Source organism: Galleria mellonella, unplaced genomic scaffold, assembly GCF_026898425.1.
Source record: "Galleria mellonella isolate WM207_F2 unplaced genomic scaffold, CSIRO_AGI_GalMel_v1 utg57, whole genome shotgun sequence".
NCBI classification, from domain to species: Eukaryota; Metazoa; Arthropoda; class Insecta; order Lepidoptera; family Pyralidae; genus Galleria; species Galleria mellonella.
Genome location: NW_026442119.1, coordinates 5,936,529 through 5,960,676, shown reverse-complemented (window position 1 = coordinate 5,960,676; position 24,148 = coordinate 5,936,529). Strand labels below are relative to the sequence as shown.

At 33.5% G+C, this 24,148-nt stretch overlaps 1 protein-coding gene across 1 annotated transcript; it reads left to right on the top strand.

Moving 5' to 3' along the window:
* The first annotated feature begins 4,692 nt into the window (after positions 1 to 4,692).
* On the top strand, positions 4,693 to 24,056 carry LOC113509698 (organic cation transporter protein-like). The gene is made up of 5 exons (XM_026893097.3): positions 4,693 to 4,850; positions 20,382 to 20,772; positions 21,270 to 21,677; positions 22,106 to 22,349; positions 23,340 to 24,056. Coding segments are annotated over exons 1-5 (1,473 nt in total). The 5' UTR covers positions 4,693 to 4,849; the 3' UTR covers positions 23,769 to 24,056.
* The last annotated feature ends 92 nt before the right edge of the window (positions 24,057 to 24,148 follow it).

The following is a 24,148-nucleotide window of genomic DNA, read 5'->3' as shown; positions in this document are numbered from 1 at the left end:
AGTTTTTCCAAGAGACTACAGCATAGGGTTCTCCAAAAGGGGGTAAAGAGGTTTCTTTAGGGTCGGCAACGCGCACGTAATACCTCTGGTATTGCAGGCGTTCATAGGCTACCGTAACCGCTTACCATCAGGTGGGCCGTATGCTTGTTTGCCACATCAGTGGTAAAAAAAAAATTAAATTCTCTTCGATTCAATAAACAATGATTGGACGTATTATGTTGAGTCAAACATCTGAAAAAAATACATAATCATTTTTAAAGAGTAAATTAGTACTATATTATATGAATATACAAGAAATAGTTATATTTGTTGCCATTACAATTGTTGTTGTTATTATTACAATTACATATAACCATATTACGACAATAATTCTTGTTATTTTAAAAGATGACATTTTAACAGGAAACCACTTTATATATTACATATATAATTAATTTTTATACATAATTTTAAGTACTATTTAATCATTAATTATAATTCAATTTCATTTCATATCGATAAGTAATAGAAACCATGGTAGGAACAACACTAATAATTTTTTGTTAATTTTACAAGTTCATCAAAGTTGGTAATATAGTATAGCATAGAAAAAACTCCACTTCTATGCTACGCCGCGACTGGGCATGGTAACATAGATTCATACAAAAACGTAATTTCAATAACAATGTTCTAAGGATCGCAGGCCTGCTCGTGTAAACAAATGAAGATTATAAAATTCACCCAGTAAATAGTTATTAAATAACCACAGATGCGGTCCTGAAGTGGCGGACTTGAATCATATATTTTTCTTATGTGCTCCCTTTTCCAACTTCTAATCTTACTCTACTTCCTTCCAATGGTCCTTTTATCTATAAAATACTATATATATATATATATATGATAACAATATTAAAACTTAGTTATAATATATAAATTAACCGCCTAGTTTGGGATGCAATTTCAGCTGAGAAAAACAAGCAAGAAACTCAGCTATAATTTTTTGTTAATGATTATCACAAATTTCATATAAAGTATTTATTACTACGCAGTATTTTTTAATAGTTCCCGAGTATAACAGATGAGCCAACCATCATTGTGTTCAACCATACGAGGTCTGTCCGGAAAGTTCGTATAAAAGTGTTCTGGAATGCGAGAAAGAGGAGTGGGGAGGCCAGGTAAGCGCAGGACCCCTTCCTTATGTCCCTAACAATGCTTCAGTTCTGGTCTGACCGCCGTGCGGTGCGAACTGGCTTGTCACGCCATCTGTGAAGTTACCTCTTAACGAAACCCCGTCGGCATGGAGCCCGCTTCCGTTGAAGAGCAGCGCGTCGTAATCAAGTTTCTCTCGAAACTCGGCAAGAATGGCCGTGAAAGCAAAGAGTGGAAGACATCCGGGGAACCACGAACAAAAAAATCAAGAAAATCCCGCTCAAATGTCAAGACAATGTTGATTGTTTTTTTCGATGTTCGGGGGATTGTCCATCAAGAATTCGTCCCTCCAGGCCAGACAGTTGATGGAAAATTCTACGTCGATGTGCTCAGACGCCTCAAAGCTCGTGTGGCACGAGTTCGTCCAGAATTGGCGCGAGAGGGGCGTTGGATTCTTCACCACGACAATGCCCCTGCCCACACCTCTCTTGTTGTCCGTGAGTTTTTGAGTAAAAATTCCATTACGGTGACCGAACACCCCCCCTATTCGCCGGATTTGGCCCCGTGTGACTTCTTCTTGTTCCCAAAAACCAAATTGGTACTTCGGGGGCGGCATTTGGGGGACATAAATGAGATAAAAAAAGCTACGACGGGGCAGCTGAGAAACCTACAACCAGAGGACTTTCAAGGAGCCTTCTCACAGTGGAAACGGCGTTGGCACAAGTGCATTATGTCACAGGGGGAGTACTTTGAAGGGGATAAAATTGATTTACCTGAATAATTGTAAAATAAAATTTTTAAAAAACTTTTATACGTACTTTCCGGACAAACCTCGTATTATAGGGAGACCCGTTGGTCTCCCCAGGGACCTGTCCAGACCACCGCACTGCCTCCAACTTATCAATTACCTAGATGTATAAACAAATACCTACTTACTTTAATTAATTAGTCTAACAATTTTCCTTGCTAAACTTTAACATAAAGTTACTAAAATCTTAATAGATTAGTACTGAATTACATCACATTAACTTGAGGAAAATTAAATATTTTATCCTTTTACTGCCAACGTGTTTTTTAAACATCAGTAATTTACACGAACCATACCTTACTAGGGACGTAACAGATACTAGTTACTAGTACCTACGTCACTGTTTATAATTGTAAAATAAATATGTAGTGCATAAAATTATTCCACAATAGATACCTAGGAAGTTTTTTCATACGCAACAAATGTAAGATTCTTTTAGAAACGTATTGCTCAACTAGTAAGTAGCTACCTGCGAATTCGTGTACGTGACATTTATGTTATGACATTTATATCTATTAAAAGAATGGTTTGGAGTAGGTGCAGGCAGGGTCGGCTTAAGCTTGTCTAGTGGCCATGTAAAGAAAAGAAGACCAGGTTACCACCTTTTACTCAATTAAACAAATTTTAATGCCAGGCACCCAAGAGGATGTTAAAATTATTATACTTAAATTTAATTTTCTATAACATTAAAAATGTAATTTAGTATCCCTTTCAACAATTTTATTAAAATCCTTCCTCGTATAAATGTACTACAATAAATAAGTTGATCGTAATAAGTAATCTAAGTGGTGACAGCTCATTGGACAACATTTGCTTGGGGTCCAAAAATTCGAAGATCATATTTCAGTATAAAACTCTGAAACTCTGAATTTTTTACAAATTATGTAAATTTGTATCATACAAAAATTTGTATCATTACGGAGGACACGTAAAACTATTGTTCCGTCATACATGTATAACAAAGGCAGCTTGGAAACTTTTGACATAAGAAACTTGTTTCCTCGTGAGTAATTTGTGACAACTAAAAAGTCGAAGAGGAAAGAATTGTCAATAACACTGGTTTACAAGGTTTTCATACCCCAGCTGAAAGTTGTTATGTTATTATTCCTTTAGATAGAATTATCCAGAAAAAATAATAAGAAAAATCTATTACATCTGATTTTAGAAATATTGATTAACCTAACTGAAATACATAATTTTGTTATTGATATTTAAAAAAAAAAAGACAAATTTTTCCCTTCTTTTAATAGTTATTTAAATCAGTTTCTTTTATAATGGACCAAAAGAATGTTTTTACCCCTAACATGTTTTCATCTCAAAGTCCTTGATGTCGTTCTTCAAAAATCTTTAAATTGAGTTCAAAACGTTCTCCTTGTTCGTCACTCGTACTTTCTAAGTTTCCAAAGAAAAAGTTCAAATGCGAGTTTAGAAAATGAATCTTTAACGACATGTTTATTCCCATCTTTTGAAAAATTCTCAATAAATCGGTACCAATTTCTTTATAGTTTTCACTTTTTTAATTTCCAAAAAAAATTTCCACAACCATTTTGAATGCCTTCCAAGCAGATATTTCATTAACGTTGTAAGTGGAAACCAAGAAGCTCTCCTTTAGATATAAATAATTGTGAATCGTAATAAATTATAAAAAAGTAAATTAGATCATTTAATTCAGTTTGTTTAATTAAATGTGGAATATTTTCTTGAAGTGAGAACTCGTCAGAATCACTAGAAATCGATTTGAATTCAACATCACTTTCATTGTCATCTAGTATGTTTGCACTATTATCATTATTAATAGGTACTCTCCATAGCATTGGTCAACCAAATGAATGGTAAACGTTTTCTCCTGATGACCACTGGAGTAATATGATTCTACAGTTTTCGCAAAACACATGAAGCACTCACTTTTCATCCTGATTTGCAACAGGAAATCCAAAATAATGAAGATATGCACTTTTTAACCAATCTACAATGGATCTTTTTTTTTTTTTTAAATATAATAATAATAGAATTTTGTTTACACTTGTTATTTAACATTTTAAAACAATTCGAAACAAAATAATTATCATTTGAAGCGGACGAATAAACAATAAACTGTCGTCAACACGTTTTTTTTTTAATGGGTGGTAATGGAATGGTAATAGTGAAGGATGATAGGTGAGGATTAAGCAGTTCAGTTAGCCCACCATGATGAATTCAGCAAAAATTAAACATGATGGTTTTCCGGGAGAACCGCGTGGAGATCGACCTGCGAGTGTATATTGCTAGCAATGGGGCTATTAGACCCCATTACTAACAACCCCTTTCCCTCCTCGTCAACACGTTAGGTAGTTCAAAAAAACATTTGACTGCAGGACGAAATTGTGACGTGATATAATATTTCTGCTAACACTTTTAGGTTTAAGGAAAGTAGAATAACATATTTTTATACATTTATTTCGGGGTATAAAAAAGTTCAATTTTGTAAATTAGTGCAACCCTGCTATCAATACGAGTTTAGCGTGTATAGGTCGACCTCCACGCCGTCTCTCTGGCCTGCTTTTATCCTCACCTATCATCACTGGTGCCTTACCTGCGTATAACGTTAACACAAATAAAATTATCATTCCATTATTATTCATTAAAGGAATACCGTGTCATTGATAATTCTCAATTAAAGAATACCTACCGATGTTTATAATAGAAGTTTTTGTTATGATTTCCAATAGACGTAACCCGTGTTTCGTCACGGAGGAGTGTCTGTTCCTCTATATACAGTAAAGTGCGTATCCGGAGGGGCAATTCGTGTTGGAGCGCGGCAGAGTTCGCTGCGGCACACGATTGAAAGACGGACTCGGCTCGCCGTTTTGTGTAACGACGTTTCATTTGTGGATATATTTTATTAAATATTGAACATAAGGGAAAACACACAAAAGTAAGTGCAATAATTATTATAATTAATGTAAACTATTTATAAATATATTGGTATCTAAATTTGTATATCTTAATAATACAGCTAAGTTTCTTTAAGTAAAATCATTTTATCTATTCTTATTATTTCATTTATATCATTAGAATTAATAAAAAAAGAATTATTATAACTCGAATAAAACCAAAACGTGTTTTTAGCATTATAGGTATAACTATTATTATTTACAGTGTAAAATTGTTTATTATAAAATGTATTTAAACTTGCTTCTACTATATTAAATATATTCTGCAGTAAATATCTGTTATAGTTTTATGGTGTACAAAGAAATTTCATTAAATATTATAAGAGTAATTAGAATAAGTAATCAAATAATGGCAAGACCATTATTTGATTACTTTTTATCTGATTCCGTCATTACCTGGATTTATTGATTCAGTCTACCGTATCACATTCCACCACTGGTAAACATCGTTAACAAAATTAAATGTAATCAGTATTAGAGGCGGTGATAGATTTGCCTATTGTTATATTCAAATAATAGCCGACGAAATGAGTACAAATATCAGATTTTTCGAAAACGAAGTTAAATTTGAATATCAAATAACATTCTATGATTTTACGTTTTCCTTGAGAGTTTGGATAATTTACAATTTGTATATTTACAATCACGACTACCATTGATAATCGTGCAAGTACCTAATGTATTACTATACACTTATAGGTCTTTTATTATCACTTTCTTTGACAAATTAAAGACACAAACTGTTATCCATCTATTACAAACTTCAATTTTAGATAAATATGTAAAATTTATCTACTTTGATCTTTTTTGTTCATAGTGAATTTGTAACAAAGAGATCACGTTATATAATTAAGATAACATTTAACAAAAATATCAAATTATGCCACTTGATTTTGCATAAATTTTTTTTTTTTTTGTTTATTTGCTTTGTTTAATTTTGTTATTTTTTTTATCTTATTATAATATTATCCCCAATTTTTTTAAGTTTAGCTGTACATATAATGTAACCGTATGTGTAATTTTATTTATATGCAAAAAGTTCTTTAACGATTAAGCTAAGAGAACGAAATAGCGTAATCCTCTATACTTAGACACAACTATTGCTTCATCCATAGTCGTAAAAAATCCTTAACGATACCGTTTCTTATAAACCATAAACCTTCTATTCCGTAAGAGCCTCCAAATTTTTACGAGCATAAATATGTACCTATCTCGGACAGTACATAATTTGTCCAATCATGATGAATCTCTAACCTAACATCTTGATCTCTTCATACACATTTTTTTATACCACAGACGTGGCAAACAAGCATACAGCCAACCTGATGGTATGCGGTTATCGTAGCCTATAAACACCTGCAATACCAGGGGCATTATGTACGCGTTGCCGACCCTGAAGAAACCTCTTTGCCTTTTTTTGAAGAACCCCATGCTGTAGTTTCTTGGAAAAACCTCGACTCTATTTATAACCTATAATACCATACTCATTTCATAACCTGAGCGTTCGTGGGAGAAAACATCTCTGAAACCGCGCTGTACGCAACTATCTAGGTCCTTATGTTTAGGGATGAACTTCCTGTCGATAGCGAGCTTGTCGATGGTAGAAAGTGGTCGTAGGCATCACATTGAATAATTCCTAAAAGCACAGTCCGTTGTAACAACACGCACCCTTTCACATTCGCACTGAAAAACGAAAATAAATTTTGAGCTTTCCACATTAAATCAACAGTTTACAATTTTTCATATTTTCTGGCGTTTTTTAACCCATGTTTCTTTATGACAATATCCAGTTTCGCTGATAGGGCACTCCCTCAAAAGCCAATGATTTCAATTTCACCTTGTAAATATATCTTAAGGTCCCTTAAGCAAAGGTATGGGCGATAAGAAAATATAAACAGTGACAAGAGTCAAGGAGCTCTCCTTGTATCACAGGAAAAGTTGTCATTTTGTTTATTATTTACTTGTAGGCAGCCAACTTCCGCACGAAGGGGTCACAATGTCGACTTCTTTCTTTGTAGATTATTTGTTACTTAATGTAACATTATCTAAGCATAAATATTTCTGCTAGGAAATAATTAAAAAATAGGTTTTGAAAGTACAAGGTAAGGAACCAATTAATTAATTGGGTTCGTTAAAGTTTAACCTTTTACTATCAGACTATCAAAAATAGTAATGATAGATGTGATGTAACAAAAAAAAATATTACATCAGTATCTCAATACCTACTTATGTTTATTTTACTATTAACTATATATATACATATGTATATAAAAATAACAAAATTTTCATCGTGTCTCTGATCAAAGTATTTATAATTACTCTTCATCCAAAGGTTGCCTGCAAGACACCACTTTTAGCGATAAGGCCGCCGATTGTTTTCTCAATGTAATCATTTCTTGTAATTGTTTGTATAATAATAAGTTTACTATTGTAATCTTTTGGAGGAAACAATAAAGAGTATTTATCTATTAATAACGTTTTCAGTAAATAATTACTGGTTGATTATAATTGTCTTACTAATTGGGGGTTGGCCATTATCGAAAATCGATATAAGGTCCTAACACAAAATTTTCGACCATAGTTGATATCAATGCTATACTTAATTATATTAGGTATAATGTACATAGATATTCAGAATCTGCCCAAAGATAAACCTTTGTCTTTGTTTACCTAAAATATCCGCAATTTAATTATTATCTTCTGTCAAATAATATCAAGGTTGACTGACATCTCTATTCACAGAGATAACTCCGCATATATGTGACAAATTGATCTTTATATTGTATAACATCATGAATTTATAATATTTTTGTAATAAACTGCACTAGGTCATATGTATCCAGGTCAAGTAAAAAATGTCCTATCCAACTGTTGGCAAATATTCAAATAAACTGATAATTTTAGTAGTAAAAGCCACTACATAATTATAAGATTAATGATATCAACATATCATTAAATATTATATACATTTTAAAAAAAATATTTGTTAGACACTATCTAAATATGCAAAAGACAAAGTAAAATGGATGGCTAGACGGATGTGCAATTTATTGCTATTAAAATAATTAAAAACCAGTCGTATGTCTATGAATGCTTTAATTATAAACCAAATAAAAATATTATAGGTAGGTATTTTTGAGTATTGAGCCGTGTGATCCAGGCATAGAATGGGACATTCCTATCTCGTGGATGTTGTAAGAGGCGAGTTAGGGATCTTAATGGTCGAAAAGTGGGCAGCAGCGTCTCTCTTCAAACATCAAAACCTAACTGCGTTTGATAACCTGCCTACCAAGCGTGAAGACTACTGGTAAACCTCCCCTTATGAGTGAGGCCTATGTTCAGCAATGGACAGTTAACGGCTGATATGATCATGATAATAATTTTTAAGTATAACGTCATTATAACATAAAATATTATATATCTTCAAGTAGTAGAGATCACGCTGTAGCGTTTATCTGCGATGTCCATTATGTACATACCTAATTAAAATATAGTAAATATGACACCGGATGTTTATAGTCAACGTAGTTTATCTTCTATCTAGGTACTAATTTATTTTTAATGATTTAAAATACACACATCACAGGTACTTATTGATACTGGGATTACCAGAGGGCCAGAAAATCTTGTAAAATCTCGAGATTTTGAATGTAGACCCGTATCCAGTAACTCAGAATTAATTTGGTTCATACTTAAATAGAATAGTGTAGAAAAAACAATAAGTTCGGCCTACTATGTTATCAGAAGTCTGAGGGACAAAATTAGCATTGAACAACTAAAATTGGTATATCATGCCCTAGTATAATCAAAATTACGGTAATAGTATTTGACTGTGAGGCAATAGCTTCAATTATAACGTCAATAAAGCATTCATCCTGCAAAAAAGGCTATAAGAACTATTGTACCTACATATTTCACAAAGAGATACCTCTATAATAAGTCTCTATATACTAGTTGTCTTTGTTGATTTTGTAAATACTCTTCTTAAAACTGAAACAGACTAAGATAGAAAATATCGAGAGGCTACTAGAGAGAAACATGTTAGTGCTAACTATATATATACCTTGTTTGAACATTGTTAAACACGGTAAACGTCATGGACATTGTTAATTGTAATATATATTAATTATTATTACTGAAACATTTCTAATTATTGCATTTTTTTAGAAAATCATACCTAATTTCAGACATAATATACATTGTTTTTTTAATAAATGACTAACGAGTAATTGAAATTTTAAAATACTATCACAAAGTAAAACAATTCATACGATATTGAATGTAAAATCTATAAAGTAGTGCTTATTTTTTTCTTATAAATGTCGTTTCTAAGTACAGTGTAATTTGCATATTCACAATTTTTCTTTTTTTTATATTTTACACTCCAGTCTGATAACCATAATTGATACAAATATGTTCGAAAAATATGTATTCTTTGAGCCTATTATGTTTATGTAGCCAATGTTTGCAGGGCAAAGGCCTCACCTCCCTTTCTCTTATGATGGATGATAGTATGCAATATAAGTACTCTAGTCTTATACTTTAATAGATAGAAATATTATATATATATAATTTAAGTTTATTTAAGTTTCCTTTTGTCAGGGCGACTAATTTGTGCGTTATGTATATTTAGAATTAAATTTAATTACTTGGAACTTGAACTCTATGGTAATAATTAATAAGTAGTAATAAATGGTAAGTTAGGAGTTTCCTTTTATAGAAAGAGGTTCACGCCAATTGAGTTATTATCGTCATATTCTAGAACACAGATTTTTATGCCAATATTCTTATATATAAAAATCTCGTGTCACAGTATTTGTGTTCAAATTACTTCGAAATCGTTCGATGAATTTTTATGAGATTTTTATTTACATTTGGTAGGTATGAGAATAGGTCGTAAAGTATATTTTATGCCGCTATGATTAGACTGTCTCAATTCAAAAAAAAATATTTATATGCCAGAACAACGTTTGCCGGGTCAGCTAGTCTATATGATATATAAGTTCATGTCACAAGGTTCGTTCGCTCTTATCTCTTAAACCAATCAACTGCTTTAAAAGGAATTCTATGTGTATAGTTTGCTCAAACTCGAGAGATGAGATTAGTTTTTTTTTTTTTTCTATTAGAAAAAACGGCACAGTTAGGTACGATAGTGGGAATGTTATAGCCATACGCTTTATCTTCAACCTCCGCAAATTCGATCACATTTCTTTATATCGGTCTCAGCTCAAGTGGCTTTCCATTCGTCAACGCAGAAACGTTAGAACTCTTTGTACCCTCTACACTCTTCTTCGAAACCCCCAGTCTCCTAACTACTTAAGGAGTAAATTTCATTATCTTTTTGAAACTCACGAACGTAACCTTCGTTCCAATAATACTCTCCAATTATCTTTCCCATCTCACCGTACTGGTTACGCTTCAAACTCTTTTCTCCTACATTCTTCACGACTCTGGAACGCGCTTCCTGATGCCATTAAGAGACTACCGACTAAACCGTCTTTCAAAAAAAGCGTTCACGCTCACTTTTTATTTTTATCCGAGCAGTAAGTACTTTATATTATTCTCAATTTCGTGTATAATACAGTATATGTCATATATGTGTAAGTATATTTGTTATTTATATATATTTATTCGTTTATATATGTAATTTTAGTATGTATGTATATCAATAATTAGTAGTACCGCATTCGAGTATTCTGACACTTCCCTATGGTTGACTGAGAGAGAATGCTTTTAGCATTAAGTCCGCCATGTACACATATTTGTACTAATGAATAAATAAATAAATAAATGTTAGGTACCTACTTTCCCTTAATAAATTATTAACATATTTTCCTTAAAGAAAAAAATTATATGGTACTGCTCAGGTCCATAGGCGACGGTTACCACTTTCCATCAGGTGGGCTGTTAGCTTGTTTGCCATTCTAAGTTGTATAAAAAAAAACTTATTCAGTGACAATAGAAATTAACATTATAGCAAGTAAAGACTATTCACTAAAAACGCCTACTCGGCATGTTGAAAAATCCTTTCTCTCTCTCTCTCTCTCACGCTGGTCTTTCTAAACCTATACAGAGCTACTCTACTGTACGCAACAATGAAACTAAAGAGCATATATGTTGGGTTAATACATAATATAAAATATATATATAAGTAAATATAAACACATAATAAACACATACAATACATTATAACTATGCGATAAATGTAACAGGGAAAGTTTTCCATTTACTCAGGTTAACAAGAAGAGAACATAATAAATATTTATTATCACTAAGAACATTAATCAAATATAGCTTATTGAACCCCGAACATCACTACCTATGTAATACAATTATGTAGATATTTTTATACATCCAATAGTTGTCATATACTACTTATTGTGCACTTTCAAAAATAAATTAAACTACTCAAATACTATTTAAAACTTAATAATATACCTATATAAAACAATTATATCGTGATAAAATCAAGTGATTTTTTAATAAATACCTAATTTATTTTCACATACTTATTCATAACAACTTAATGGTCATAGGCGAGTAACCGGTTATTCAATTTGTATAAGGAAAATCATTACAGGTTTTGCAAAAAACCATGCACTGTGTCTTGCTGTATATCAGTAGGCATGCAATTTGTTTGGGATCAATATGTTCCTACGATACCTATTTACAACTTGGATAGGTATCTAATAATATGATTAGGTGACGGAATTTGATAATAGGAGAATGCCTTCTAAAATGTAAGTACGGTTTATAAGCAAGACTTATTAAATAAATTCCAAAATGTATAAAAAATATAGATACCTAATTATATTCCCGTCGTATAATGAACATAATAGTTTTGTAATATTAACTAATTTTATAATAAAAAAAAATGTTACGTTGCACAGCGCGCACAGTGACAAAAATAATTGGGCGTCACGGTTAGTGCGGTCATTCGAGGGCATGCTAATGTCACTAAACAACGATGATATCTAGATAATTCATGAAAATACTAGCTTTTACCTGCGACTTCTTCCGCATAACCAGGATATGTTTATTTATTGGGATAAAAAGTAGATTATGTTCTCCATTCCATATAGTACGTATATACCAAGTTTCATAACGACTAGTTAAAGCACTAGGAGGTAACAAATAACCTCACTTTCTATATAGTATAGAATATCTCACTTTCTAGTATAGATTGTAAGTAAAAATGTCATTACGTCGGTCTATGTATAATATAGAAATGTTTACTGATAAATAATAAATATATTATAATTTACTAATAATTTAAGTATAGAATAAAATATAATTAGACAGCAAAAACATAGTAGTAAATTATATGCTAAATTATGTAGGTACTTATGATAACTAATTAGGTAGCTGCCTAAATAATCATAACCCACAAAAATAATATGATAAAAAATATTATGACTTAAAAGATAATTTACAATATATTATTATAATTCAGAAATAGTAAAAGCATCATTAAATGAGTAAGTAGTGCATATTTTCTGAACTATAACATAAACAAAACTATTTTTGTACCCCTACTACAACTTTTTTAACTATAAAACTTGTTTTACCACTGAACAAAAAGTATATGACTAGATTGGCAATAAACGTAATGGACACGTGCAAAATCAAGTGTCAAATATGCGATGAAGATCATAATATTAAAGTATATTAAGCTAAATAAAATACGTTTTTATCTCTACTAATTATCTCTTTATGTCTGCGTAGATATTGTAGGTCAAGTAAAATATTACATTTTATTGAACCGGTGACATCTTATCAGACGGAGGCTTGGCTATAGTCACATCCCGGCGATATCGCAAGTTTGTCCGCGACGCGACGCGACGCGCAGACTCTGTTCGTTTCATACTCGTGTCGACACGGGTGATTCAGGGGTCATGTCCATTGTACATATAGATAAATAAATTTAATATTTCTAAGAACTACATAATTACAAATTTTCCTATATCGCTATTCATACAAAGAAAAGTATCAAATAATCCTTCACTCATGTTATTATCTTCATAGTGTACACGTGAATCGTTAATTTACAATATTACTTAAAGATATTCGTACCTTGAACCTTGTTCCTTGAACAGTAACTGAACTCTTCAAAGATTGGTAGTAAGAATTAGCAGAATTGTCAGTAGATTTCACTTATACAGTTTATAAGGTCCAAACAAATAACACAAAATATATATAAACGAACACACAATATCACTTGATATATAAATAAAAATAATATTTAAATCACCTACTAATTTTCTATTTTCGTAATAAAACGACAGTCAACAATCGCTAGGCAACACACGCAATAGGTGTCACACCGCATTTTAAATTTTGGAACCAACCAAAAAGTATTAACATCTTCTCTCGGTGTGGAGACCTATTGACGCTAGGATTTTCCACAAACGAGGTCTAGGCAGAGGTTTTGTGAATATATCTGCCAACTGTAGTCCAGTGTGAACTTTCTTTATCACTAGCTCTCTAGCTATAACAAGCTCACGAACAAAGAAATGACGAATCCGAATATGTTTAGTCCTCTTGTGGAATTCCGGATTCTCAGCTAATCTAATAGCAGCTTCATTATCCACATTCAACACAGGAAGTTCTTTCAAGCCTACCAGTTCTCGAAACAACCTAGTTAGCCAGATACATTCCTTAGCTGCTTCGCTAGCAGCGACTATTTCTGCTTCCGTTGTAGAAATTGCTACACTAGTTTGTCTTTGGCTTAACCATGAGATAGGACCACCCGCATAGAGGCACAGTACTCCTGACGTTGATCTTCCTGTTGTAATACAACCTCCATGATCTGAATCACTATAGCTTTCCAAAATTTTGTTCTTATAATATTTCTTGTACAAAATTCCAGCTTCAGGAGCATATTTGAGATAACGCATAATACGTTTCACCCTAACGCAATCTGTCTCAGTTGGTTTTTCTAAATTCCGTGATACAACACTTACAGCATAGGCGATATCTGGACGTGTGCCAACCATAAGGTAAGCTAATGCACCAACAATCTGCCGATAATTTTCCAGGATTGGAGTTAAATCACACGTATTGTGCTTTTGTTCCACATCATCCTTAACTATGGGCGTCATAACAGGACGACAATCTTCCATACCAAAACGCTTCAAAAGTTTTCTTGTGTAACCAGCTTGAGCTATCAGTAGGCCGTCTTCTCTTTTTTCTATCTCTATTCCCAAAAAATAGCATGCAGGCTTCATAGTAATTTTGAAAGTACCTTTCAGATCTTCAAAAAATTCATCTACTAGCATCTGTGAAGATCCTGCCACCAAGCCGTCATCCACATACAAAGCTACAATAATCTTCCCCTTATCGTTGTCTCGTACGAAGAGACAAGGATCAGCATCACAAGCTTTGAAATCCACGCTCTTGAAAAAATCTAGTATTCGTTTGTTCCAACATCTCGGAGCTTGTTTCAAGCCGTACAGACTCCTTTTTAATAAACATACGCGTCCAGTGCCATCGTCATAACCTTCCGGTTGAGACATAAAAATCTCCTCGTCCAAGGATCCATACAAGAAAGCAGTTGAAACATCGAATTGCATCATATACATTTCCTCACTAGCCGCGATACTCAAGACAGCTCTAATCGTTGCCATCTTAGCTACTGGGCTAAATGTCTGATAGTAATCAATGCCTTTCTTCTGTCGAAATCCCTTTATGACAAGTCTAGATTTATACTTATCAACTGTTCCATCTGCATTAAGTTTCACTTTAAAGACCCATTTGCATGGAATAGCCTTCCTATTTTTCGGTAGTTCTGTTAAAATCCAAGTTCCATTTTCTTTTAAAGAAGAAATTTCACTTTCCATAGCTTTTTTCCATAGCTTACTTTCCGGACTTTGTATCGCTTCTTTATAGCAACTTGGTTCTGAGTAACCAGTCCATTCGGTGTTCATAATATAATCATTGAACTTAGCAGGAAGTCTAAGTAATGCACGATCTCTCAATACTCTAGCACCTTGCTCAGATATCTCAAGATCTCGAAGACCTTCTGGAATATTATTATTAATATCTTCCCCATTTGCTTCATCCAGTTCAATTTTTTCTTCATGAACATCATTTCTCGTATCATCAAATACTTCATCATCAATAGGCGAGCTTGGAGAAGTCTCTATCAAAGGACTTTCTTCTCTTGCAGTATTAATACGATCATTTGTAGCGATCGAAGCTTTCTGAAGAGGAATCTCTATCTCATTCTCTTCAATTTGTTTAGTTGACACATCAACTCATTGACGACACAATTCTCATTGATAACAACATCTCGAGACCTTATTAAAGAATTCGAAGCTTTATTCCAAAGTCTATAGCCATCATCGTTATCATAACCAATCAAAATACATTTATCTGCTTTCTTTTGCAATTTCTTTCTTTTTTGTTTTGGTACATGTGCATAACATAAAGAACCAATTATTCTCAAATGCTTAATTTGTGGTTTTCTTTCATACCAGAGTTCATAGGGAGATTTCTTCTCTATACTCGACGGTCCAGTCCTATTTAAAATATAGACAGCCGTGTTCACGAGTTCAGCCCACAAGTATTGTGGCAACTCCTCATGCGCATGCATCATTGCTCTAGCAGATTCAACAATGGTTCTGTTGTCACGTTCACAACAACCATTCTGCTCTGGTGTATATGGCATCACCAGCCGTTGCTTAACACCATTCCTTTTTAGAATATTTTTTACTTTTTCGTTGTCGAACTCTCCGCCGTTATCGCTGAGCAGTTCCTTGACTGTATGTCCTACTGTCTTAGCTTCAGCTAGCATATCTTCTAATTTTTGATATACTTCTGACTTTTCACGTAGAAAGTAGACATAGCGAAATCGTGTGTAGTCGTCCTTAAATAAAACAAAATACTTATATTTTGATGTAGAACTTGGGAAGGGTCCACAAACATCTGTGTGAATAAGTTGTCCAGGTGCAGTTGCTCTTTCACGTACACCAAACTTCCGTCTATGTGCTTTTCCGAAAATACAGCCTTCACAGACTTCTTCATTAGACCAGTTTGTTTTAATTCCCAACTCACGTTCGATTACACCCTTTACGTGTTTTTTACTCTGATGTCCCAATCTCTCATGATATAGTTGCAATTTATCTGTCTTGTCTACCAGATTTATGCAAGTCACAGGCAATACAGGTTTAAATTTCAACTTATATAAACCACCATACCTTTCTCTGGTTCCTTTTACGGCAATCTTTCCGTTGATTTGGACATTACAAGATGTTACACGGGACTCAAACAGACTATCAGGATTTCTGTCCTGAGCCGATAGAACCGAAAATAAATTCTTACTAATTTGAGGTACATACCAGACATATACATACATACATACATATCTGTCACGCCTGTCTCCCATTAGGGTAGGCAGAAACAATGGAACGCCAAATGCTTCGATTCAAACAAACCTCTTTCGCTTCTTCCACATTCATCAATCTTGTCATACACGCTCGTCGGTTACGGGTACTTTTAATTTGGCCCTTCTTCAGCACGTCGCCTATTTGGTCGACATACGTCCGTCTAGGGCGGCCCCTACCGACATCTCCATTCATTCTTGCTCGATAAATCTCTTTCGTAATTCTTCTTTCATCCATCCTCTCCAAATGACCAAACCAACGCAACATTCCTTTTTCAATTTTTGTCACTACATCGTCTTTCAGTCCACACTTCTCTCTAACCACACTGTTTCTTACTCTATCTTTTAAAGTAATACCACACATACTTCTCAAAGCTCTCATCTGTACAGCATTTATCTTACTTTCATGCTTCTTCTGCCATACCCACGATTCGCTTCCATACATGAGTGTTGGTGTCAGTACTCCTTGAATTATAGCAAGGCGAGCTTTGCTCGATACATTTTTACTTGACATAATCGAGAGCAGTGCACCGTTAGCACTGTTTCCCGCTTTTACTCTCCTCTCAATATCTCTGTCACACTTCCCATCCCTCGTAAACAAAGAACCTAAATATAGAAACTCACTCACTTGCTCTACTTTTTCATCTCCTATCATAATCTGGCATGCCGTTAAACTTTCATTCCTCTCAAAAACCATTACCTTCGTCTTCTTCGCATTTATTTTCATACCTTTTCTTGCATACGCTTCATTCATTATAGTCACCATTTGTTGTAATTCATACTCCGACGATGCAAAAAGTACTTGGTCGTCGGCGTATAAAAGAGTCTTAAACAGAGACTCATTCATCCTGAATCCACAATTAGATCCTTTCAAATCGGTCAAGCAACTGTCCATAAATAGGTTGAACAGCCAAGGAGACGCTACACAGCCCTGTCTAACACCGCGTTCAATGCCAAACCAGTCTGTATAGACTCCATTTATTCTGACACAGGCATTTGAATCCTTATATAAAGATTTGAATGCCCGTATCAAATGGCTGCTCACCCCATACATTGCCAGTGTTGACCACAGTTCATTCTTCTCCACTCTATCATAAGCCTTTTCAAGGTCAATGAAGGCGCAGAAAACCTTCTGATGTTGAGCTAAGGTTTTCTCTGTTATGCACCTTAAGGAAAAGACTTGATCCGTACATCCCATACCCTTTCGAAACCCTGCTTGCACATCCCAAATTTTACTTTCCGTCTCATTCATCACTCTTTTAATCAAAATCCTAGCATACAATTTGCCTACAACACTAAGAAGGCTTATTCCGCGGAAATTTTTGCACTCCTGCTGTGACCCGCTGCCTTTATATAGTGGCACAATAACAGCTTTGCTCCAGTCACCTGGAACACAATCGGACCGCCAACATTTATTGAACAGCAGACACAGCAGGTTTACAATGATTTCTCCACCTTCTTTAAGCATTTCGGCAGATATTCTATCGAATCCCGCTGCTTTACCAAATTTCATAATCTTCATTGCATTCATTACTTCATCCATACTTATATCACTTTCACTTTCACATACCAGACGTTTCGAAGATATATATTCTCTTCCTTACCATCAACATCAGCTATAACGTTGATTGTGCCTTTACCAACGGCTTTGATAATATTACCATCCGCTGTTGTAACAGTGTGAGATTCGCCAAAGTATTCAAAATCCTGATAGAGATCCTGACGCATTGTTACATGATTGGTAGCTCCATTATCAACATACCAGCCATCCTTGTCGATAACCGTGTCTAATGAATTTACCAACAACAACATCATGTTCATGCTTGAAACAGTCTCTTTTCCTAAGCGAGTAGACTTCTTCTTAGAACATTCCTTCATAAGATGTCCTACTTCTTTACAAAAGAAACATTTCCTTTTATCAGTAGTCTTTGAAGTCTCACCTTCTTTCTTTAAAGTTTCACCTTTTTCCTTAGTAAACTTTTTCTTCACTTTGGTCACCAGTGCTTGCCCACTAATCTCACTAGTACCTCCTGTTCCTGTAAGAGCACGTTCATGAGCACACAATTGACTAGTTAGGTTTTCCACTGTTCGATCCTTTTTTGACATCAACAACCAACTCGACTTAAAAGAAAAATACGATTCAGGCAGTGTGTCTAGAATTTTGCAAATCAGCAAAAGATCCGGTAAATTTGTATTATTTTCTGCTTTTGCAAGTTCCTGTACCAGTTTGAACCATATATTCTTCAGTTTTGTAATGTGAGTTGTAATATTATCTAAGGGATCTTTACTGTACCGGAAGAATTCCATACATAAATCATACGCTTTATTGTCATTAACGCCATCATAAAGCCTGTGTAATTCATCCCATACTTCTTTAGGAGTGGAGAATCTAATCACCTTGTCAAGTGTTTCGTCGCTAATATTATTAGTTATCAAGAGTAGTGCTGTACTCTCTAACCTGAGAAAATTCTGTAGACTCGTGATATCACCTGTGCTAACCCTATCTCCATCAGCTGATGCAGCAGCTCCAGCCACTTGCGTAGCAGCTTCTGCCAGCAGAGAAGGTCGTTGTATATTACCTTCAACAATATCAAGAAGTCCGTCGATACCCCTTAGCAAAGCGGTCATCCGATACTTCCATTGTATCCAGTTATGGTTTTCAAGTTTGGTAATCTGTATCTTGGCAAGATCCATCTTCAGCAATCTGGGCCCATAACCACTTAAAGATATTCGTACCTTGAACCTTGTTCCTTGAACAGTAACTGAACTCTTCAAAGATTGGTAGTAAGAATTAGCAGAATTGTCAGTAGATTTCACTTATACAGTTTATAAGGTCCAAACAAATAACACAAAATATATATAAACGAACACACAATATCACTTGATATATAAATAAAAATAATATTTAAATCACCTACTAATTTTCTATTTTCGTAATAAAACGACAGTCAACAATCGCTAGGCAACACACGCAATAGGTGTCACACCGCATTTTAAATTTTGGAACCAACCAAAAAGTATTAACAATATTAAATCAAGAAGTATTATCATGTCAAGCGCATGTGATAGCCATGTGAATGTTATAACGTAAAATAATAACATCACACTTACAACATACTCTTGCTTTAATATTTTATTAACATATTAGCATGAAAAAATCAATCAATATTTAAATCATAGATTCAAATTATCATTTTAAATTATGAGTATTAATTATAAAGAAGTAAAATAATCCCTGCAATAAAAGACAAAGAAGTGGTTTCACTGGTAGATGTTGTAGTAATGGTAGTAGTTTTGCTATATTATAAATACATAACTATACTTGACTTTGTGTGTTACTGATGTTAAATTCTCAGTTGTAGAGAACACTACAAATACTTTTCAAATATCCATCTGTAAAAATATATAACATTATGAAAACATGAAATCACGCGGTTACGAAATGTGAACTCTAAATAAGTACTTATTATTTTCTATTGCTATTTTTATTTAAATATTCGTTAAAATACGCATAACATGCGTGTCGAATGTATTCGATTCGCACGTTCAAGGTACGCATAATTATACTTTGAATATTATCTGTACAATAATTATAACTATCACATATAAATATTGAATGTACAAGGTTAATTTGTTCACGCTTGAATCATTAACATAGGCCGTGAAATAACTAGAGAAAGAGTACTAAAGACTTATACACAATTTAAGTCTCTCTCAGTAATTTAAACTAATTGACGCCCAGTCACACTAATATTTCGATTAAAAAGTAATTATTAAGGGATAAATGATTATCTCATCATTGCTAACTTAAAATTACTAAAAGAAACAAGAATAAAGGTAACAAAATATAGGAAAGATTTTTCGTAAATTCATCTGCAAAGGAGATTAAAAGTTTGTATTTCTGCCAATTTAGAAACTTTAATACATAAACATTTGTGTTATAGCTCTAATTTAGAAATGAGAAATATAATGTATTAAAGTGGTAATGGATGTAAAGCGATAATTTTCGTAATTACTGAATCTGGTTTCTGAGTCGGCCATAGGCCTCTAGATTTATGGGTTAATTATCTATCCCTTGTTTTGCTTACTTTCATAATTAATTACCTAATTGTATTACTATTTGTTACAGTGTTGGAGATTGAAACAAAAGATGCAGAGTGTCAAAAAATTAACGAGGATCCATTGACAAAAGCTATAGGTGCTATTGGAAAATGGCAAATATGGATATGTTTTGTAGTGTTCCTCGTTAAATTTCCAGTGGCTTGGCATCAGATGAGCATCATATTTCTTGCACCTCCAGTAAATTTTACTTGTGCTTCTGAACAAAGCAATGAAGCCTTTATCAATGTGTGCAACGCCAGCTGTACGGGTTACGAATACGACCGAAGTATCTTTAAAGAAACGATTGTATCACAATGGGATTTAGTATGCGACAGACAATGGCTGAAAAATCTTACCCAAACAGTATTCATGCTTGGAATTCTAGTAGGCAACATGGTCTTCGGCCATCTTTCTGATAGGTCAGTATGGCTTATTACGAAACTCGTACTTCTATACAAATATATATTAGTAGGTACAAAATAAATTGCCACATCCTCTCAGTAAGATGAACCCACAGAGGGGTTCCGGAAAGAATTACTTTAGTTACAGACTATTGTCCTATTTATGTTTCTAGGACAATTTATTGTTTCATAATGTTGTTTATATACAATTATCAAGTAGTTACCTATTTATATATGTCTATACAGTACAATATACTCGTTTAATTTAAAAGTGTTTATATAACATGTGTTATAATTCTAAACGTGTTAAGTTTCGAAGGCACACTATCAATAACATTCACTTTTCTGTGAAATAATATGTTAACTGTGTGGTAACACCCAAACAGGTAAAATTCGCAGACTTAAATTAATATTACACTAGGTGCGACTTACGTGCGACTACGTTTTTGTAGTCATTGATTATGAATTATCTCACGGGAATGCATTAGCAGGCTAAAAATTTTATTTTATTACAGGTTCGGGAGACGCATACCATTCCTAATAGCTGTATTTTTGCAACTCATAAGTGGAGTGACAACAGCATATTCCATTAACTGGTACATGTTTACGACACTTCGTTTCCTTCTTGCTGTTGCTACTGGAGGCACCATGGTCACAAGTTTCGTACTCACCATGGAGTTGATAGGAGCTAAATACAGAGAATCTATAGGAATTATCTACCAAATACCATTTAACTTAGGTCACCTGACATTACCGTTATTTGGATATTATATACGTGACTGGAGCACTTTCCAATTGGCTATATCGTTGCCTTCTGTCATTTTTCTGAGCTACTACTATTTGCTACCTGAGTCACCAAGATGGCTTTTAACTGCATCAAAAACCGAAGAAGCTGTTAAAATTATGGAGGTTGCTGCAAAGAGGTAAAAAGACTGCCAGATCTTAATAACAATAATAAATGTAATATTTATAATCTGGTGATCTGTAACACAGGTTTATCCTACTTCAGACACCAGTTTTTCACAATACATTAACTTATGTAACCTTCAAAAATAAATATATTAAATTATAATAGATGTACAACTGGTAGTGTGAAGAGAATAAACTTTATTTTCTGTTTTACATTTCAAACAGAAAATTGTTATGACTCTGATCATAGATTAAATAATAATTAAAGGCATTTTGTTTAGTATTGTATGTGTGGTAATATGTAATATCTATATATAAATTTATCTTATAGCGATGGATCTTGCCCAGCAGTGAAGTTAATACTTTAATAATAAATATATACATATAGATGAATATGTATAATGAATATGAAACACGTCAATAAAATAATTAACTTTTGCAGAAATGGTCTTCCTACAGAAGGTATTGCTTCATCTATACAAAAGATGGCAGTCGAAGTAAGCAATAAGCAGGAAGAGCATGCATCTTTTCTGGCACTTTTTCGAACGCCACGACTTCGAGCAAGAACAATCGCTATTTGCTTCAATTGGTTCGTCTGCGGACTCTGCTTTTTTGGTGTCTCGCAGTACATTGGACATGTCTCTGGAAACATTTTTACTAATGTTGCTATTTCTGCAGCAATACAGGTAATCAAGGGTTAAAATTTAGATATAAATTTTAATATGTACAGTCCTAAACTTTGTGCTAGTTTTAATAAATAGTTCGCATTATATATACTACATATGAAATACTGCTCACATTTTTGAGCAAGAGCGCCTCAATATCAACTCCTTCCGCTTGACTGCATACAGTGTCAAGCTGTTCGAATAGTCAACGAACCCATGCTAACGGACGGTTTGGATTCCGTGAATTTGAAACAAGAGTTACTTCTTTATTCATTTTTTAACGTCTGTACAATGTGGAATGTTCTAAAGAATGAAATGCCTCTATCGCCCTTTTACCATCGTACCTTTGACCAAAAAACTGAAATTATCTTTTCTTGGGTGCATGACACACTACCACTGTCCAATTATTTCTATCTTATACATCTAAGTTGTGGAACGAGCCCTCGTCTTCAGTTTTTTCCTTATGATATGGGACATTTTAAAAAACGTTCCTACAAACATTAAAAATGCCGGCAATACACAAGCAATCGCTCTTATACTACAGGTGTTTATGGGTGACGGTAAACGCTGTCCTAATGGACAGCGTTTACCATCTAATGGTGGGCTGCCTGTTCGAGTCGTTTACCTCTCTAACAATGAAAAAATATTTACTAGTAATTATTATGAAATAGAAATGTATGATAGAATATACTTAAATGTTTAATTAAAAATTTTATTTTGCGAATTTTATGAACTTTAAATTTTAAAGCAACAAACATTTTGTCGTGATGAATCGTTTTGTCAACAGTATTTTTTATGGTGAAGTATTTATAATTAATAGTATAGTGTGACTATAAAAGATTAGTGTGACCCATATTATCAATGTCAATACTGTCAATATAGTCAAATTTTTATTGTTATTAACCTATAAATGATAACACCAGCAAATATTACTACCAATTATGCAAATTAAGCAAATATTATTACCAATCGTGATAAGCATTCTGATGTATTTTTATCTTTTTGTTCCAGGTTCCCGGAACTTTAATATCTATTTACGCTAATAGAGTTCTTGGACGCAAGATGACGCTCATCAGTGCTAATTGCGTTACTGGTTTGAGTTGTCTTCTCATCGTCTTTATCCCACATTCTGGAGCAAGCCATCTAACATTAGGCTGCATTGGTTTGTGGGGCATGAGTATATCATTTGCCACAGTTTACTTGTACGCAGGTGAACTTTTCCCTACTGTGGTGAGAAACTCTGGTGTCGGTTTATCTTCAACAGTTGCCAGAATTGGATCCATGGTAGCTCCTTTCGTAGCTACTCTTTCTCACAAGAGCCCATGGTTACCACCAATAGTCTTTGGCGTAGTTCCTTTAGTTGGAGCTGGTCTTTGTATAATATTACCTGATACTCGTGGAAGAAAACTGCCTGATACGTTAGAAGAAGGTGAAACATAAATGATTAGATCTCGTACATTAAACTAGCTGAGGCTAATTTTAATACCTATTGAAGATAGTTTAAAAATAATAAAGTATTCTTGTGTGCCTTATTTAGTGTATATCTGTATGTTGATTGATCATAATTTATTAATAATATAGATATAGGTACCTACTTCGAAACCAATTCATATTATAAGATCACCGGTTTCCTCGTTTGTATATTATAAGGAAATATTTTAATAGACTATTGTATATTTATTTAAGTAGGCTGTGATAATTAAGAAAGTAAAGATATTTTTATTGGAATTTTGAATTTTTATTACAATTCTTAATAATGCCTAGGTAATCGTGAATAAATATTGATTATTATATTATATATATACTGCTTTATATTTATT